The sequence below is a fragment of the Ambystoma mexicanum genome, chromosome 7q (assembly GCF_040938575.1).
Source record: "Ambystoma mexicanum isolate Mex_15411 chromosome 7q, UKY_AmexF1_1, whole genome shotgun sequence".
Lineage (NCBI taxonomy): Eukaryota > Metazoa > Chordata > Amphibia > Caudata > Ambystomatidae > Ambystoma > Ambystoma mexicanum.
The window spans coordinates 941,342,850-941,364,297 of NC_090941.1; the positions used below are offsets into that span (position 1 = coordinate 941,342,850).

The window sequence follows — 21,448 nt, forward strand, 5'->3', positions numbered from 1 at the left end:
GGCTACTCTCATAGGAATAAGGATGCTACCGGCCGTAATCTGCCTATAAAATTGGGAGACCATGTGCTTAAAAAGTTTACTGTCCACGGTCAGTATTCTTTTATCATTTTAACTCACAGTTTTATATAGTGACAAATCAATTGCCAAAAAGATGGCAGTTTCAGGGCACTTAAGAGTCTTCCACTCAACGCCAAAACTCATAATTTGCCTCCAATTTGACCACTGTACTCGTAATGAGGCCCACAGTGCAGTACTTCGGCAGGCTACAGACACAGTAGGAGTGAATAACTAGGGGTGGCTGTTGTTTCGTATAAGGTGAAAATGGTGGTCGATTAGAAATGTATTTAAGGTGCAAACTATGTGACATTATGATTAAAAACAGTTCCTTTTAGTTGCAGTATTTCTTTCTAGACGCTAATGGCATTTTTCAAGCTGACATTCATCTGTATGATTTTAAATGAAGGCTTCCTTTCAGGGCAGGTTGTGATAAATAATGCACGAAACATAATTATTTTCCGCAATTGAATTATTAGGTTGGTTTATTATGGTATTTTTACACCTTTCAAGTCATTGCTGTTATTTTTTAGAAGCCTATTACCTGTCAGCTATTAAACTACTAAAAGCCCTGCGGCGCCTCATCAGGCGCCCCATCACATTCGTAATCTCTCCCCCTCATGGGAACCCAGGCCACACTCATTTTGTTCTCATTTCCTACACCGATCAATGGGTTTCAGCAAACTATATAACTAAACTGCACTGCCATCAAGACAAGTGGATATAGCCCTACTCTACCGCAAATCTGCCTGCAGGTTCGAAGAAAACCGCGAACGCCCCTTGCTCCGAGAGTAACGATAAAGGCGCCCCCATGCTTCAACTTCCACATCAGTCACCTGTAGGAAGTTCACTGGGTAAGGCTCAAGTAAACGGTACGGAACGTGATGTCAGAGCCACGTGACGAGGACACGTTCGTATGGCCTTTCCTCTAGTAGGAAGTGGTACACTGGGAACGCACACTATTGATGTAGTCAGTGAGCATCATATGAGTTGACACATGTGTCCTTGCATTGAGGGCACAGTTTCCAGGCATCCTAGAGAATACCCTCATTCTTGGAAGTAGTAGTACTATAGCGAGTACAATGTGGCGGAATAAAGTATAGCTGCAGTATGGGCAGGTTTAATCAGCCAGTATGCAGTTCTAGTGCAGTAAAATGCGTTCTGCACGTATTGCAATGTTGGCGCTATATATAGTTCGGGCATAGTGTAGTTTCATTGTTGGCGCTATATATAGTTCGGGCATAGTTTAATAGAGCGATCAGGCCACAGTATCTGCTAGTTTATAAGTGGATGCCTGGCGTTTTGCACTGTCTTTGACATGATGCTGGCCTTCCGAGGGCTGCTTCGAACTCTCAGGGGCTGTCATCTTCCAAATTCTAGGAGGCACATGAGTGCGGCACTGAAACTGAATGTCCGCCAGGCTCTAGCCACAGAGGCAGGTTCGGGAGAACGGCAGCAGGAGGTAATTGTGCAGGTGGGTTATATATTCTTTCCAAAGCCACTCCCTGCAGTGAGTATGTTCCAAATCACTTATAGTAACAATGTATATAAAAAATATTGCATATGATGGAGTATTATACATTTTATGAAGGCAGGTTGTCTGCATTTGCTTACTTGCCAAGTGGTCGCACGTTTGTGACACCGTGAGCCTCTGCTGGATTTTCACTTTGCATTCTGGGATATGCAGTTTTGCTTTTCTTGAGATTTGGCCTTACAATTCTCATGCAACGTTGAAGCTAGTATTGACTGGAGCTGTGACGCATGACACAGGAACAGGCCGATACATAAATATGGTATAAAGATATACGTGTATTTGATAACAAGACCCCATGCAGATCTTTGCAGCAGCGAGCCAGGTCCAATATGACAGTTGGGGCCAACTGTCAAAATTAACAACAGTGCGCACGCAATGGCATTCTGAAGTAGAACGTTGGAATGCAATCGCGTGCGCAGCAGATATTACATATGTTTATACATAACATGTGAACAGGAACAAACATATAACATGGTGAGAAGAAGATAACGTGGAAGTTACACATAGGATGACAATGTAAGTAATTGGATGAAATTGAAATTAATCATGTCACATAGTCATGAAATTTCATTGGCCTTATTCTCACGCGACTAGTGGTGCCTCAGGACCTTTTCCTACGACGTCCCCCTCAACAACTGATTCATGTCATTCTTTTTTCTTTTGTCCCTTGCTTTGAACCATCCCCAATCCTATCAGGACCCATGCCGCAATGTGACGTTTGTTCATCCATCCCAATCTTCTTTCCTTTATCATTATCACCTCTGTACCAAACATCTTCCACTCTTGCTACATCATTGTACCTTTGCACAGAAACATGCTCTTTCATTTGAGACTGCTGTATAATGGCTACACAGTCTTTGCTCCACCTCTCCCATCATTCGTGACAGCATGTCTCTTCCCCACTCTGACCACTTCATTGGGCTCACAATAACGGGAACATCCTTTTGGTACGCTGAATGTTCTTTTAACCCGTACCGTGTCACCAACCTATACACCATTCCCTTCTACGTATCTTTGCTCATCATCACATTATTCACAACCATCCAATGGGGATATCATTCTGTGCGCATTTTCCTACCCCTCATTTTCTCAAATGGTGTAACACTAGTCAGTACATGTGGAGTATCTCTAAATGCCCTCATCATCTCTTGTATGCTTCTCCAATCCAAGCCATTAGCAAATGCTAATTGAACAGTTTCCTTAATAATGCCATTGGTTCGTTCAACTAGACTTTTTGCCCTAGTATTATACAAGGCGGTACAGTGATTTTCAATGCCGTTTCCTTCCAAGTACTCCTGCATTTCTTGTGATACTAATTGCACCCCATTGTCAGAAATTACAGTCTTGGGGTATCTTTCTCTTACAAAGAATGTTTCCATTAAGTCAATAACACATTTGGTAGAAATGCTTTCGACAAACTCCACCTAAAACCACCTTGAAGCATAATCAACCATAACAGAGGTAAATCTATTTTCTTGGCCCATCATACTCATGGGTCCCATACAATCTATGGCCACTTTCTCCCAAGCCTGCTCTGGAATGTCTACACTACCAATCTACATCTTCTGGGTCCTAAGCGATTTATCACACGCTCCACAAGAAAGGCTACCACCCACCTCTTCATTCACTATATCATCCATGGAGGGCCACCAAAACATTGCCCTCATTCTCCATTTAGTTACGTTTTTTCCTATATGGCCTCTTTTGAAAATGCACCATGCACAATGTTGACCATCTGTGCAATCCACTCATCACCTTCTACATCTACCTCCACGGAACTCATCCTAGGAGACCTTGATAAGCAATCAACAACAGGATTGCAACTTCCTGAAAACATCTAACCACAAAGTTGACACCCTTTACCAGCAGATAACCATGTGGCAATTCTTGGTGTGGCTAAACACGAACCCATTGTGGTAAATAAATGGGCCAAAGGCTTGTGATCACTTTTGATAACATATGGAATACCCCACATGTATGTCTTGAAATAATTTGAAGCCCATTAGCAAACCAAACCTTCGCCCTCAATAGTGGAATACCTAGACTCAGTAGCAGTAAGAGCCCATGATGCAGATGCAACAGGTACTTCTACCCCTTGTCTGTTCTGTTTCAGCACCGCACCAAGGCTGCGTGCACAAGCGTCCACTGTAATAATGGTCCCTGCCAAAGGATCAAACCTATGTAATGTGGGCGCATTCTCTACCTTCTTCACTTTCTTAAAAACACTCTCTTCTTTCTCTCCCCATATGAACTCCACTCTTATTTTCAACAAATCCCTCGATATAACACTCTTAGCCAAAATATTCTCTACAAACCTGGCATAGAATTTGATTAATCTTAGGAATAATTTTAGATCCTCCTTGTTCTTTGGTTCACTCATCTCCAAAATGGCATCAATCATGGGTGGTGTAAATCCACCGGGTGGTAGGCTGAAGTCTAAGTGGAAAACCACTCAGCCTCCTCCATTGTGGCCAGCATGTTGTTGTCTCTATGTAAAGGGTGTCTGTTGACCAATATTCTGCGATTTAGGTCTCTTAAATCAACGCAAAGCCTAATCCTTCCATCCGTTTGCTGGGTAACCACAATAGGTGACAACCATTCGCTACATTCAATGGGTTCAATGACCCCCTGTTCGCACAAAGCCTGCAAATCTGTTCTGACTTGTGCCCTAATTCCAAATGGCAGTTTCCTCACTTTATGTACACATGGCCTTTCACCCTCCACTAACTGAATTTTGTGGCAATACCCACCCAATTTCCCAATACCTTTGCAGAACACATTGTTAAACTGTCATGGCCGCTGGGCAAGGACCACTAGTTGCACCATATAAAGGGTCCAGATGGACCCAGTCCTGGCGTCTTTGGCACCAGGCTCATGAGGAAGTGGGCTATGCACACTTTATTTCTGGTGCATGTGTTATTTCCTCTTTTGCAGGGCCCCCACGTGCATCCAGGTCGGACGTGGTCATAGGAAAAAATTGGGCTGCACGTGCAGCATCCTCTGGGAGTGGCAAGGTGGGGCCACAAGGCGGAGCCAAGGGGGCGTGACTGGGCCAGGCTATTTAAGCCTGCCCCGCCCGCATGCAAGCGCTTCGCGTTGGTCTGCTTATAGCAGCGTAACGCTCACCGCTGCCTGTAGCGCTCTTACCTGATTTCAGCAATACCCTCGCTTGAAGCGCAGCTTACCTGATTCCAGCAACATCATCTCCAGCGTGCATCTTACCTGATTCCAGCAATACCACCGCCTGAGTGCATCTTACCTGATTCCAGCAATACCATCGCCTAAGCACCTCTTACCTGACTCCCGCAATCTCATCGCCGGCAGCGCATCTTACCTGATTCCAGCAGTCAGAGCGCATCCTCACCTGTTCTGGGAGTCTAAGCTATGCAGGAGCTCATCTCGTCCAGCATCCGCGCGAATTCATCCATTCAGCAACCCCCGGCAGGCCTTCGGATAGCTGCCCCTCGTCAGACGTCGTCAGGCCATCCCTGCAGGAGAAAAGGACAAACAAGGTACGAAAAAACATAAAGACTTTACGCTAAGGTCGTGCGCAGCACATTTCTCGCGCTTGACCTTAGAACCAAACTTACCTTCTACTTGAGACATCGTAAACTCCTCTGGCCCCCATTTGGACTCGCTTCCAATACTGCGACTCTGCTGGGCCCTTCACCACCTATTGGGGAGAAGGAAAGACTTTACCAGGGTTACGGACAATAATCGCGGAAAAAGACATTGCAAAAGGATACGGACAATAATCATTGTTGAGAAATGCTTACCTTAGAAGTGGATCAGCCACAGCCGGTCTGGGCTACCACGCACATGGAGCAGTGAAGGAACTAGGTCCATTAAAGGCGCCCCTGCAGATGAGAAGCAGGATGGAGCGCTCAGCCTCATAAATAAACAGGTGAGACTATATGGGTAAACGCATGCTCACCTCATTCTGAGAAGAAGGGTTCGAGGGAAATCACAGTCCGACCAGAGTATTCTCACGGCCTCTCGTATTCTCTCAGGGGCAGTGCCAGCAACCAGCTCAGCCCACACTACAGGAGCAGGGGAAGAAGCCTGATCCAAGGGAGCCAAGTCCAGGGAGGGCTCCAACCGTGCCCCAACGTCCCCACAGAGACCAGGTGAGCGTAACATAAACTTCCTACCCACCTCTTACACACATTTTTCTGATTTGTCCTGACCAATCATTCTTACTTGAATTTCTTTATCGGGGTGTAATTCCAATCCCAACTTTTCCTTGATGCTTCCTTCCCAATAAGCAATCCCCTTTTTCAGCAACATACACCCTGGCATGAATATGTCTGTCCCCAAAAGCAACATTACATCATATTTTCCTCTCATCGCCGTGCATTCTTTACGGTTCAAAGCATGTTTCTAAAATCCACATTTAGGGCAATATGCCTTACGGATATTCTGCTGGACATTCTGATTGCCCCCTGGTCTGTTGTACATTTTAACTGTACATATTTTCTCCTCTTCACTAACGCACTCCTTCATTCCCCCACTATCCTTTACCATATTCACATTCTCCTTGGAATTTTTTGCATCTACTTCCCTCAAATATCTACTTGTAAGCTCCATACCCCTATCTAATGGTAATGCATCTTGTAATGGTGGGTGTTTTCCCTGCCACAACCATTCTTGTAGTTTAGGATTAGATGTTTGAATCATTACTTGATCACGGATGTATTCATCCTCCATCCCTGTGAATTCACACAAAGCCAGCAGCCTCTCAAATCAGCCACACACGCATCCACAGACTCACCAATCCCTTGCTTTCTCGAAAAGAACTTGTACCTTTCCAAAACAATATTTACCTGTTTCCCATAGTGTGCCTCCAATTTCCTCTTTGCTTTTCCATGTAAACCATCACCATTCCTACCTGCACCATCCTCCTCATCCTTCCTTTGACCATCCAGGAGTTATTTCATTACTCTTACTGCTTCTGCCCCCACACAACACATGAGAGATGAAAATGTTCTCTCATCAGAAAATCTCTCGAACCCAGATGCTACAAAATAAAATCTGAATAGATCTTTCGAAAACTCCCATGCTACTGGTGGTTCCCCTGGCGTTGCTAAGGGATATTTGGTCTCTTGTTTTGAAATTGATGATAGGTGTCCTCTAATTCGTATTTTCAAGGGCCTGATAGTGCTGCTAATATAACGCAGACCACACACACAAATAATACAGTACACCACAAATTTGGTATTGCAATTAATGAAAGAATTAATGGCATGTTTCCCCAATGATCCAAAATCAAGTGAAGCTGTTTCATGAGCATGTCTGCACATGTTAGAACCCCCACATTTGTGGAACCCATTCGGTCGGCCATGAAGTAACCATGTATCACTCCCTATCGGGTTGGACACCTCCCACAAAGGGGAAGGGGACCTTGAACTCAAGCTTAAACAACTTGAGGCTCGACTAATTTGTAAATATCGAACGGTTTCTAGGGGCCTCAATACAGGCCATGAATTTCATGTATTTCTCTAAGAAAGTGAGAACAGTAGAATAACTGTCTTGGAATTAGTTTTGTATTTTAAACATGGTTCTGATGATAAGAATGTGATATAATATCAAGAGGCATGGTGGTTTAAAAACAACATTCAGGAATGATGACTACATTGAGTAACACTTTCTTTATTGATTGAGGCATATATAGATCAGCTAAATAGTAAACTGTCATACTGATTCGCACTGCAATAAAATTTGTCATTCTCATACTGTTGTGCAATAACATAACCGATGTTAATGTATGCATTTCTAACATTAGGGAGCAATATCCAGTATGTTTCAACACTGCATATGGACAGTACAAATGATGTCATGGCTAACATTGTGGTGGAATAGGGTACACCCATATCTTTTTAATATGACCCAGTAAGTATGCTATGATCGTCTGCGTGGTCAGTGCCGCATCCTACCCACACGTAACAGATCATGTTCCACTAATTGGAGTAGTTCAGCACCTGATTACGATCACAGTTACTAATTGGAGTAGTTCGGCACCCGAGGAATGATTTCAGTCACAGTTTACGAGCCTTACATAGAAATGCACATGGGGGCTATGGTGATTACGTACTATGTGCTAAGAATATATCAAGTAGGCTACTATGTTTAAGATGTTTGCACTTAATAATGGGTCAGGTTAACCCGTTGTTGTTTTTTAAGTTATCCGCAGCAATGTAATTACACATTGTATATGTATGAAATGGGGAGTATCACTCACCCAAGATGGCGGTCATAGCTAGTAAACAGAATGGTGTTTAGTTGAACAGTGTAGTGACAATATATGCACGTATCGGAAGCGCCAGCCGGCTCTCCCTGAAAAACAACAGAACACCGAAAGGCTGGTAAGCAAGGAGGTAGTTACTTGTGTTACAGCCCCTGATGGAGTTCCTTGACCAATAATTGAAGCAGAATTGGACTTTTCACTAATTAGCGGTTTTGTTTTCTTGTCCTGTTTTCTTGGTCTGCCGTTGGGGTCAATTACAATATGGATTACTATATTGGCGTTTGGACTTTTGGAAGATGGTCACATTAGTATTACCGTGATGATGTGAAACATTTATAGAAATTATCAAATTACATTGCAACAGCATGATGAAAATAAGGTACCTATATTCGGGCTTGGGTATTTACACCTTAATCTGAACATGTAGTGTTAGATCTAATACTATCCATCATATTGTTTGACAGGCAGTAAAATCAATTGCGCAAGAACCAAATACCTGGTAAATTAGTGATTGATGTTTAATGGGAATTTTGTTCATACTGGAATTGTCGAATAGCAAGTTAGGTATACAAACAATAGGTATGCCCCAGTGTGCGTGCATGGGCAGAGGCAATATACACATTCAAAACAAGGAACCAAAAGAGGTACCCACGCTAGTGACCGTCCTAAATTCTGTCAATTATTTAAGTCAAATCTCCATATTAATACAAGGTGTATGCTTTCGAAAGAAAGTCACAAGAGCAAAAAAACAAAGAAAAAGTCCTAGGAGTACATGCAATAAATGTATTATACAAAACACATTTTTAGAATTTCAGAATGCTTTTTACACAAGTTTAAAAGACTTAACAAAAGATGAGAAAATGACATAAAACATAACATTCGTCATGTGTACATCAGTTCGCCAAAAGCGGTAAATTCATCAGAACATGAGATTAGATATTTTTCAGAAAACCAAATTAATGAAAAAAAGGGGGGGCCCAACAGGAGAACGATTGTACCTGTGGACTAGATATAACCAGGGTGTATATAAAATTACCCTGGTTTGGACAGAGCAAAGTCATTCAATCAACTTGGGTCATATGGTTGTCTTGCCATATAATTAACTGCCAACGTGTATGAGAAATCGAAGAGTTGTTCCCAAAGTACTTCCAGAAGGGAGGGGAACAAAACACATGGAAAACACGTTTCAGCGAGCCTAAATAGGCATCAGTAGTTGGAGCCTTCCTCAGGGCAGAATTAATGTGGTATGATAATTTATCCCTAAAGGGGGCAGAGAAAAATAGAACATAATTGGTACAACTGGTACTCTGTAGGATATATTCAATGGGATGTCAAGATTGGTAATACTGTTGACAAGCAGACACGGATCACTCACCTTTTTATATATATATATATATATATATATATATATATATATATATATATATATAGGGCAGGGGAAATCCGCAGGGCTACTATCCCAGTGTGTCAGGACTCTTACGCTACTTGTAAAAACAGCCGAGGGAAATGAACCAGGGCAGGTACTTCTGCTTGCTAAGCTGAAAGTCCAGCAACTGTAAAGGCAAGCACAAGAGAGAGCAGATCTCAAAACTGAAGGCATGGGGTTGGCAGTTGTGCAAAACTTGCATACAGGCATCAATAAACAGTGTGTTAATATATGTTTGTGCACATACACCATGCGTCAGAGATTGCCAGGATTTGGAGTGCACAGAAATGACCGTATGCTGGAGAGACAAGTTTAAAGGGTAGAGAGATGGCAGACACAATTCTAAGCTCCATATACAGGAATGGCAGATTGAGGGAAAATTAGCTGCCTGTGAAACTTAAAAGTGACACGTGTAGAACACACTGGTGAAGCTAAAAGGTGCAGACGGTAACAGGAGAGGGTTACCTGTGAGCATGATGTAGATCAGTCTTGGGTAGAAAAGCTGTGATGGACACAGGACAGTCCAGAATGGACTGATGTCGCACGGACCGAGTGTTGCAGCACAGGGGTTGCTGTGAAAGAAGAGCATAGAAACCGCCCAAAACCGAGCCATTACACAGGGGACGATTATAGAACATTGGTAAGGGTGGAAAAACCACCAAGTAACAGCACAGTAGACTGCAGCGCCTGTATAAAGACATTTTTAACAAGGAATGGGAAGGCGGCGTCATGTACATTCTATTGTGTATGTGTGGGGATCAAAAAATCATCCACAGTACACACGGTAGATCACCCTCAGCAGTACCAGGTCAGTGTCAGGTCCGCTTACCTGTGCTGTCACTGAGTGGTGCACGCTGAGTCGGAATTTAGAGAAGGGCTGGAGCGTACGGCAAGAGCACAAAACGCTTTGTCATGCAGGAGAGTGCATCGGGAAAGCCTTTGCGCGGCGAGCAGCTGGGGCTAAGTGAAGCCAACTAGCATACTCGCGTGAAGGTTGTCATGGCAACAGGCCTTCAAATGGCCTTGAAGGGGGTGTGTCTGGCGCCAAGCCGTGCACTGCTCTCCTGAGTGGAGCGTGTCACAGTGCACGGGAGCCAATGGCGCGGGAGGTGAGGCGCCTGCCTCAGCGCGAATAGGAAAAAGGAGAAGCCGTAAAGCCGTAAATGGGCTGCGCTGGTGTTTGTGGAAACCAGCAGACCAGGCAAACGGAATGGCATCAAAAAGGGCAGGTAAAGCCCTGTAGAACACAAAAAATCGAAAAAGGGGTCAAGCGGACCCAACAAAAAAGGGGTCAGTTATTGCCAAAGTCCGGTTCAGAGGAGCCCCTTGAATAGAAAAAAACACGTGCAGCATATAAGGTGGTGCAGCATGTAAGGTGACGTAGGAGGGCGCCCGAGAGGAAGGGGGCTACACAGTGGGTTGAACTGGCCACGAGTGGCAGAGAAATGCCCAAAAAACATGTGGGTCCCGGGGTCACAGGCAGGTCACGAGCAAGGTAGGAGCTTAATTTAAGAAGAGGACCAATTCTTTTTGCATTTATTTTTCCAGCAATTGGAACAATTCAGAGAAGTGCAATTGGTAATTATACTCTAAATTTTGGTGATGATGATATGGCGCATCTATACATGACTAACTGGGTTTTCCATTTTTATTTTCTCTTCTCCCCATTTGTGTTTTGTGTTATAATTTTGATTACTTGTTTTTTTTTTTTACGATAACTGTACTATTATTTGGTGACGTTAATATTATGTTTTGCACATCAATGAATGTTTGTTTACTGGTCATTCGGCAACTATGGATTTATGTATATGTTGCTGTCTGTGTTGAACCACTTTTCTTTGTTACCCCCTTTTCTTGATGCCTGGGTGTTTTTACATTATTAATGGCTACATATGATTTTGATTTATGTTATCAAATGGATACATATATGTGTCTCAGCCTCAGAAGAAGAGCCAAGTCTTGAAACACGTGTCAGGCTGATTGTGTTTCAAATTAAAATATGTACAAATGTGCATAAAAATTCCTATGTTTGGCGCAGTTTGATTGGTTAATCTCATTCAATACATTGGATATGGCGTGTTGCCTCCATCACACTCCTTACATAGCAGAGTACATCATAACACACCTCCCTTCGTCTACCCAACACACCCTCTCTTCACCACCGCAATCCTATTCTTGTTCCACACCTGACCACCACTCACCCGCACCACACCCTTAAGTATGGCTACCACACAGAAATAAATTGAGTATAGCAGATCTCCCTTGCTCTTAATCCTTTCTTTATCCTCACCCAGTCGCCGCACTCCACTCCCAATTCTTTCTTTCCCCGACTCATATTCTCTCTCATCACCCACCTCTCTTTTTTCCTTTAAACTCATCCTCAATCCGTCCACCACACAATCCGACTCTCTGTTTCGTCCCAGCCAAGGTGGACTGACCTTGGTATTGGCCTTGCAGCCCCTCATAAGTTCAAAAGGGCTCACATCCGTTGTGGAATGGGGTGACATATATATTCTCTCCTGGATGGCCACCTTCTTGTCCATTCCACATGCTCCAGCAATGCGAATGGCGTCCACAACACATCTATTCATCCTTTCCACCATACCATTCCCTTCTGGATGGTATAAAGCTGACTGCTTATGTTTCACACCACACTTCTTCATGTATTCCACAAAACATCCACCCGTTAACTGTGTACCATTATCCGTTAATATACTTCCTGGGAGGCCTTCTCTCGCAAAAATGTCCTGAATGAATTCAACAATACTCTCACCACAAATCTCCCGTACTCTCTTGAACTCGGACCATAGCCATAACAAATCCGCTAGTAACAGGATATACTTTCCACGTCCATAACCTATCTCTACGGGACCTTAGATATCCATAGCTACCTCATCACACACTTTGGAAGGAATACCAAACTCTTCAATGGGTTGACCTTTGGCTTCCACACCTTTTGCCCACTTTTATACACTGAATGCAATCCGCCATTTTTCTTTCAACATCTCTATTGAACCCTGGCCACCAGTACTCGCTCCTCAAAATGTCTGTTCTTGTCACTCCAACATGCTTGCTATTAACCAAATCAACAATTTTATCCCAAATTGCCTCAGGAACGACAGCACGTTCCCACCGGAATATGATATCATCCACCACACTCAATTCTTCGTGCACCTCCCAGTACGCCTTTTCACCTTGTTGTAATTCCACTTTCTTAGGCCATAAGATTCCATATACACCTTGACACGCATAAGGGCCAGATCCTTGTTAATTGCTTCCACCCACTCCTCCTTGCTCACAATTCCTTTGTGGTTTACAAAAACCATTTCTGATGTATTATGCTCCTTGACGTCTTCATTACACCTGCCCAACCTTGACAAACAATCGGCCACGATATTCTCTTTCCCTGGTATAACTTGCATTTCAAATCTGTGGCTTTGTAATCTCGTAACCCACCTAGCCACACTCATTCTATGTGTATCAAAACTTCCCAAAGGTCGGGCAAAATCAATTTCCTCCTTTTATTGTGTTGAACTCATCCTTACATTTACCATTCAAAATTAAATCAACACCTTTCTTTAGTAACCTTCTAATTTCACCAACTTCGTCAGCATACTTCTTCATAAATTTCAGATAGAATTCTATCATACCCAAAAATTAGGACAATTCCCCTTTTGATTTGACATACTATTCGGTTTCACGCCATACACTGACACCTCATGACCAAGATACTCAACCTTGTTCACATTAAGCGTACACTTCTCCCTCAGTGTTATTCCTCTAGATTCTAAAATTCTAAGAACTTCATCCAAAATCCTGTCCTGTTCACTTTCCGATTCATTGCACACCAACAAGCCATCCTGGAAGCAAAACCTACCTCTCATCCCTTTGAAGAGCCTGTGCATTACTTTTTGAAATACAGAAGATGCGGAAACAAGACCAAAAGGCATCCTTCGAAACTGGAATACTCCCTCGTGCGTTATGAATGCTGTAAACTTTTTACATCCTTCCTCGAGTTCAACCTGATAGGTTGAAGCCATGTACAATTTAGAAAATACTCACCCCTGATGAACCACAGCCAACATTTCTGCCATACTGGGTAATGGAAGGCAATCACACACCTATTCAATTCACGTAGGTCCACACACAACCGCAATTCACCCGATAATTCTTTACAACAACTTAAGGGGATGTCCATTCAACTCCAGCAGCCCTTTAAATGAGGCCCATTCGCAACAAATGATTTAATTCCCTTTTTACACCTCCCCTTAAGGCTAAGGGTACAGGCCGCAATTTGGCTGAAACAGGAACACTATCTTTCTGTAACACAGTTTGATGTCACATACCACTCACTTTCCCCCCTCCTTTCCTGAACACATTTCTGAATTTCTCGCTCACTGTGGATCCCACATGTACAACCTGGTTGTCGGTATTGGGATCCAACCTTATTGTGATTCTTTTTTGATCACACCATCCCGAGAGAGTCATCCCTTTCTTGGTCACATACAGTTTTCCTTGTGCACACCTTCCTTTGAACACAAACTTAGCTACAAAGTATCCGAGAAGGTTGATCTTATCCTGGTTGTACCCCGTGGGGTTGACATCTGGTTCTAACAAATTCCGAATATCACCTTCCATATCTTGCTGAAACACTGTACTAGACATGAGCGAAATCTTCAAACCAGAGCCTGCCATCATTGATATCTCCCTTTCATTCACCCTCACACTCCTCTGTGAATTGCTAGCACACCGGAAGGACCAGGTACACCTGGCCTTGCCATTTCCTATGTTTGCTGCAGGGTTTGGTGGGGAGGGAATTTGTCCTTTTCCTTTTTGTTTTTTGCTATTCACCCTTCTCCTTGGTTTCTCCTCCTTGCTTTTCACCACCCTTCTCCTTGGTTCCTACCTCATTCTTGTCTTTTTAAAATCTTGGGTAGTTAAGGGTTAATATGGCTATATACACACGTGTCATCAGCGGGAGGCGCAATGAGCAGTGTAGTGCGGACACCTTCACGTGGTTGAGAAGATATGAGCCCTAGCGTTTCCACCATAGTCCTTTGCACATGCACAATCTTCCTCTGTCCCGAGCAGCAAGCACAGGCAGATCTGTGGATGCGTGAGATCAAGTCACTGGGGAGGGCCACGGCACGTGCACCTCACCGGGAGTGCAGCCTTACTTGTGAGCCAGGTGAGCGGTACTTCGGAGCAGCTACCTGTAGGTGCTTGGACTCAAGCCTGCTACTCCCTCGCTGGCTGTGTCAATTCCCCAGTGGATGAAGCGGCTACCTGTAAATGCATGGGCTCAGGCCTAAATCACACTTTATCAAGGCTGGGATTGAACTGTTTCACAGTATATTTGGAGGGGTGTGGCGTGATACATTTAGAAAAAAAGATTTTTGGGTTAATGTTATAATGTACTCTGCTATGTAAGGAGTGTGCTGTAGGCAACACTCCATATAGAATGTATCATATAGAATGTTTCCAGGCATAGCAGTTGGTGGAGAGTTGCCAAGGGAGAAGCTGTACTGGGGGTGCATTGCTGTATTACTGAAATAAACGTGATTTAAACACATCCATGTGTCCATGGTTTATATCCCAACATTGGCGACAAAGATCTTAAAGACTCAGACCCCTGGTACCATGTAAAACGAGACTCTGTTAAGAGAAATAAAGAGCAGCCGCTCCGCCTCCCTCCATGGGGTTGATGCGGCCAGAGAGGAAGTAGTAGGCCTGGCAGTTAGCAGGGTTGTTGGAGTCTGCTGAATGTTTTGTAAGAGGAGGGAACTAAGGGCATTTAAGCAGTGACATTTTATTGATTGTCTGCTGTGTGGAGGAGTCTACAAAGGGCAGTTCATGATGTTACATGTCTTTATACCAAATAAATATATAACGAATGCCCATATATATAAACTTTTATCTTGAACACTTTTATATCGAATGCATTTTTTTTGGAGGGGGGTAACCCCCAAACCCCTGTTTCCCACCCCTAAAAACCCATCCCTAACATTTTCCAAAAATATTTAACCCTTTACCCTAAATACATTCGATATACAGGTTTTCAAGATAAAGGTTTTGATATAAATGTCATTCAATATCAAATATTCGGTATAAACACTGTATAACCATTCATGAGGGGTTTGCAAACCAGAGGACAGGTGCGTGTCAGTTCAGACCGAGTGGTGGGGGAAAATTAAAGAGAAAGGATAGCGTGAGTGGGGAAGGATCAGAGGGAATAAAGGAATGTGAGGAGGGTAGTGATTGTGTCACATATTTTGAGATTTGATTAGAAATGTAACAAGCTAAGGCCTCGGGAAGAGAGGGGAAGGGATGGAGAATGTATAAGGGTTGGGCATGTATGGGAGGGTCTTAGATTGCTTGCTCGGCTGACAGCAGAGAGAAGAGGTGAGGTTGGTGGAGGACGACTTCAGAAAGGTGAGGGCCGAGGAGAGAGGGTGGATGCATTCTTTGTAGGAACCAAGGCGAGAAGGTGACTAGGTTTTATGCCAATGATCTTAATGAAGATGCATATTTGTTCACACCTTCTGGATGGCATGGAACATAAAGGGTTTAGGGCGAGAGCAGGAGAGAGTGAAATTGTGAGTTGGGATAGTGGTGCTTAAAGGAGACAGCAAGTGCTAGGTTTACTTTTATGGGAGGCCTCCTTAATTAAGTTGGAAATGGGTAGACAGAGCGCCTCAATGGTAAATCGGGGTATTGCCGGAAGTCCGGTATTTAACTCCTCCTCGCCCTCCACTCAGCGCTTCTGATCGTGTTTTGACAGCAGCGTTAGTTTTTTCTCTTGGATTTACCGGTACCTTGATCTCGGATTGCTTCTCTTGGATTTTGCGCCTGGATAGCCCTTGTATTGTTGTTTTCTTGGATATTTTCGACCTCGGATCGTTCTTGGATTGCCTTGCTCTGTGATTTTGTGAGTTTATTCTTGATTCTGGACTTGGGTGGGTTCAAGACCGCTCACTACCTGATACTTCTGCCTGTTTCTCCATCATTCCTAGGGTTCTACTCTACTGTTGTCCTATTCCTCTTCAATACTGTTTTTCTGCTCCTCATCTACTACCCTCTGTCTGGCTCAACTAGGGTCTTAGGCGTCCTCGTGCCGGCGGGCACAGGTTTGGGTGCTGGACTAGAGACTGCCTAGGCACCTTAGGCGTCCTGATGCCGGCAGGCACAGGGTTTAGGTGCTGGACTAGAGACTGCCTTGGCACCTTAGGCATCCTCGTGCCGTCAGGGTAGGTGCATGGTGCATTGGAGCCACTTATCACCCAACTGGACTCCGGCTACAAGAGGCAACAAGGACAAGAATTCACCTGGGGGTCTATCATTTCCCGGACAAACTGGTAAGAACCCTTCCCTGCCTTTGCCATTTTCTTTTTCTCTGTACCTATTGTTATCTGCTATGCTAAAATACCTTTTTTGTGGTCTACAGAACCCATCATTACTGAGGATCAAATTGTACGAAACTTCTGTGGTTAATGTTACGTTCTTCTGCAGGTTAGTGTTCTGTATTATGTGAGGTATCACTAGAGGTTTCTATACTAGTTGGTAATTAGTGGTATTTCTTCTGCAGTCATCAGGAGTTGTCCGGATCCCTCGTCTTCGTGCAGCTGTCGCGGCTCCAGCGAGGTCATAACATCTTTCGACCAATTGGTTTCTCAGTCTGTCCTTTCATACCCCTGAGAATCACATTGGTAGAAAGAATTCTTTATTTCACGACGCGTTCAACAAGAGGCAATCTATTAAAGTATTCTGACAGGCTGGTACTTCAGAGGGGAAAATATTTGAGTAGGTGCTGGAAGTCATGAAAAAAAATTTGAGAGCACTTCAAGGCTGATAGAGAAGAACTAACGGAACATTTTAATGCAAGGAACACCACCACTGTATTCAAAATGGATAGATTCAAAGGAGGTTGGTGATGGATGGAGTGGCTTCACTGATCAATATCCCACTCAGCCCCTTTCTTGAAAAAGCGACTGGAGTCACAGCAACTGCACCCTCAGGCTGAGTGCTGGGGGTTCTTAGGCTCAGGGTTGTATTCTTCCTGAATTGTGATACTCAGTCTTTCACCTTCTCGATTTTGGTTACTGGATTCTTTAAGTTTGTATATTACTGGTGATAAAAGAACTAAAATGGACATCAGGATCTTTATTTTAGTTTTTCCTCTAGCAGGTTGTACCTAACTCTCAAACCCTTTTGTCTTGATTCTGTGTGTTGTTCTATTGGGGGGTGGGGTCAGGGTAAGCCTCGTTTTGGCTTTGACAGTTTCTGTTGAAAAGGATGGTGTAAACGTTCAGTTTTGGCATCTTCATTCTCATGGCTTCTTTTCTCTTCCTTTCAGAAGCTTTTCTTTCTGGTGTTGCACTGTTGCCTTGTTCATTCGTGGTTCTTCCCACTGCCTTGAGGGCACCATTTCTCTTTTTCCACTATTCCAGCAGCTTTGCTTTTTGGTTTTATCTTGTTCACACAGTTTTCTGCAGGCCTTCCAAAGCAGTTTTTAGTTTTGGCTGAAAGTTGAAAAAGCCAACATTGCCAAATTATTTCCCTGCATATGGGCTTTTGAATTGGTGTAAAATTAGATTGTAATTCCTCTCTGTACATACATTCAAGCTTAGTGTATGCATCCTATTGTCTTATTTTCAGCACATATAAGCACCATCATGTAACCGAACCAATGATATAGAGGAGAGATGTGTTGAGAAGTAGTAATTCACCTTTATTATGGTCCTGCGTCAGTCTTCCGTCATAAACGTCCATCCTTCCCCTTTGTAGGCGTTCTTCGCCACAGTCTTTCTCATTCAAACTTCTACATTATAGTCCTGCCCTTTCTTGCTACAGTCCTTCACCTTTTTTGCAGTTCTTAGTCAGAGTCCTGCTCCTTCGTCACAGTACTTCTTTTTATTTTATTGTTTAAACCGCAGACCTAGCTCGAGAGCAGCAGAGCACTGTACAAGGTTTGGGACAGTAGTGCAGTTCTGTGAGTTGCGTTCTTTGCATCTGTTGGAATTAGTCCATGGTTGATTGATGTTATGAAAGTAAAAATTGAGAGTGCAAAGTTCAGAAAAACATTTAACTTTTTGTCAAGAATTGAGTCCATTATTTCCTTATGGACTTTAATAGATCTTAAGTGTACAGTTTAACTACACAATAGTACCAAACGTATCAGCCGAGGTTAAAGTGAACATAATACTTTCGTGTACAGAAAATAAGATAATAGTAACAGAAGCAAATGACAAAAGACAGAATTAACATACAAAAACAAAAAATACAAAAGGTTAGGTTAGTAAGATTTTTGTGTTGAATTGGTTTAAAACCATTGACTGATGTCGTTATAGGAATAAAAGTATATCTGCTCACCCATATTCCTCAGTATTTAGTTTGTGATCCTCGTGTGTTGAGTTAAAAAAACAATTTCTTTCTTTATTAAAAATCTAATTTTTACCTAGTTGATACTCAAACTCAGGACATCCTCTACACTCCTCTCTTCTCCCCCACCCGCTCTCATGCCTCCCTTTCCCTCCTTCCCCATTGTTTCCTACTCTCCTCTTTCTCTCCTATATAACACGATGAGGTCTCTAGACAAGTCTGCTCTATGAAAGTCTCATCCAAACATGTGCTCCCCTGCTCCTCCAGAACTATCAAGGACAACATTGCCTCTCTTGCTCCAGCCTTGGCTGATTTCTGCTATCACTCCTTTGCCACTGGCTCCTTCCCACTACTCCTCCAGCACTCCCTTGTGCACCCTCTCCTCAAAAAGCCTTCTACCGGCCCCTCCTGTCCGGTTAAATACCGCCCTATCTCCATTGCCCCCTTCCTGGGCAAACTCTGGGAGAAGTTGACCATCTCCCAGTTTATCCACCACACTGAATCTGTTGGTTGCCTCCACAACCAGCAGTTTCGATTCAAAGAAGGCAGAGGCACCGAAACCGCATTCTTGAACACCCGTGAAGACTTGCTCGCTAATCCTGATTCCAACTCGCCTTCCATTTTCATCCTTCTTGATCTTTTCTCTGACTTTGATCCACCCTTATAAATCAGCTCCATGATACCCTTGGTAACACAGACCAGGCTCTGGACTGGTTGACCTCCTTCCCCTCTAACCGACCTTCCTAGGTTCAACTGGGCCCTTTTCTCTCCTCCATCGGACTCTCCACCTGTGGTGTCCCCCAGGGCTCTATCCTCTCACCGTAGCTCTTCAACATCTACCTTGCACCTCTAGTCCATTTGATCTAAGCCTTCACTCCTAACTTCCAGTATTATACGGATGATGCGCAGCTCTCCTTCAAACTTCCCTCCACTACCTGCCCTTCTTCCACTCTCATTCCTGACTGTATGTCTGCTAGTCAGACATGGTGCACTGTTAATGATCTCTGCCTTAATGCCAGTAAGACTGAGATCCTTCTCATTGAAACTCCAGCTCCATCCTTCCCTCTTACACTCTGGCCGCCCTCCATGGGCCCCCTCCCTTAAGCCTCATGTAAGGCAAAAAACCCTGGTGTCTCTTCAACTTCGCTCTCTCCTCACATCACAGACTTTGCCAAGGAGGCCCACTTTCAGCTGCACCTCTTCAGAGGCATTCTCCCTTTCCTCACTTTCCCCAAGAAACTCAATGTCTCCAGAGCTCTGGTCCTGTCCAGTCTAGACTACTGCAACAGCCTCTTCCTCAATCGGACTGCAAGACATATCCTTGACCTCAAACCCAGGGACTACATCGCTCCAGCTCTAAAATCCCTCCACTGGCTCCCGGTTGCTGCAAGGATGAAGTTGAAGCCTCTGCATCATCCAGAAGGCTTTCCCGGGGTCCTGGGACCCTGCTCCATCCAACTCTCTCTCCTTAAATACCTCCCTGCTAGAGACCTTCGGTCTTCTAGCTCCAACTCTGCAGATCAGACGCTTTTGCAAGAAGAGAGTGGGAGATAGATCCCTCTCCTCGCCAGGTACCTCCCTCTGGAATGGCCTCCAAACCCTTCTCAGACTTGAGCCGGATCTCCTTAAGTTACAGAAGCTTCTCAAGACCCCCCGTTTCTCTTCCTCGTTCCATCCCCACCTGCTAATGTCCCCCTCTGCCTCTTTTTTACTGGCTGCCTGGTTCCTTCTGATTCTTACAGATCACCAGGCCCTCCTCGACCAGTCTACTCCTGCACTTGGTCTCCCCTGACCAGCCCCCCTAACATGCACTTGCTTCTCCCCCTGCACTAGCCTGGCTGAGCATGCCCCCCTTTAAGCCCTTCCAGCCCCGTCCCTTGGCACTTGTCCACCTGGCCTAACCCTTAGCACTCGCCTAACCCATGGGCCCTTTTTCTGCCCTGACCGGCAGTTCCCCCCCTCCCGTCTCTCCAGCACTTTTTGTTACTGCACTTGCATGATCCGAATGACACGAGGGCTAGTAGGACTGTTTTTGTTTTTTTTTTAACCCTGGAATGTCTTGTTGCACCTGGAAACACCTTTTGCTGTCTAGGTGCATTATAAATACCCAATAAATAAAGTCAAATAAGTTGTTAGCAGAGCCGAATGTTTTCTTAATATTTTGTATAGTACCTGGCTTGCACTTTTGCAACCTGTAATAAACTTAACCTTGTCACTCAAGCTATTATCTCTTTCACTGTTGAACATTTTTGCACAAATTCCTCCCTTGTTTTAGTTCTTGCTTTGATACTGGCTTCATTTATGTTTTTTGTTTTGTAGCTTTTTTGTTTAAATCTGTCTTTGACCAGATTAATTTCTGTTGTTGCTACTACTTCCTCACTGCAGTTGTGTGCATGCAATTGTTATGTTTAATTTAACCTCGGCTGATAAGATTTGTACTTCTATGTAGGAAACGTATAGGCTTAAGATTTATTGCAGTCCATAAGGAACTAATGGACTAAGTTCGCCACAAAGAGTGAAATGCTTTTCTGAACGTTGCACAGCCAATTGTTATATTTTGCCTTAATGAAGTCCAGAGGGTGAAACTTGTGGCCATGATTTCGGTATGCTCTGCACATCTCCTCATCAGGGGTTGGGCCTCATCAGGGGTTGGGCGATGCAGTAAAAATGCGGTGGTAGCACTATTATCGCTGCAGAACTGCACCGCGCAATCCTGAGTTTGGGGGAAACTCAGAGAATTCACCTCCAGCTATTAGCTGAAGGTGGATGCGCCGACTTTCCACCCATTTGCGTCGCAATTACCGCAGCCCAA

At 44.0% G+C, this 21,448-nt stretch overlaps 1 protein-coding gene across 3 annotated transcripts in view; it reads left to right on the plus strand.

Moving 5' to 3' along the window:
- The first annotated feature begins 997 nt into the window (after positions 1–997).
- NARS2 (asparaginyl-tRNA synthetase 2, mitochondrial) overlaps positions 998–21,448 on the plus strand; it is an 803,364-nt gene continuing 782,913 nt past the window's right edge. The window contains exon 1 of one of the 3 annotated variants that reach the window (XM_069639926.1): positions 998–1,528. In XM_069639926.1, coding sequence (XP_069496027.1) covers positions 1,373–1,528 — 156 coding nt within the window. In that variant the 5' untranslated portion in view covers positions 998–1,372. The remainder of the gene's footprint in view (positions 1,529–21,448) is intronic. The other 2 variants (XM_069639928.1, XM_069639927.1) reach the window with 2 other exon arrangements.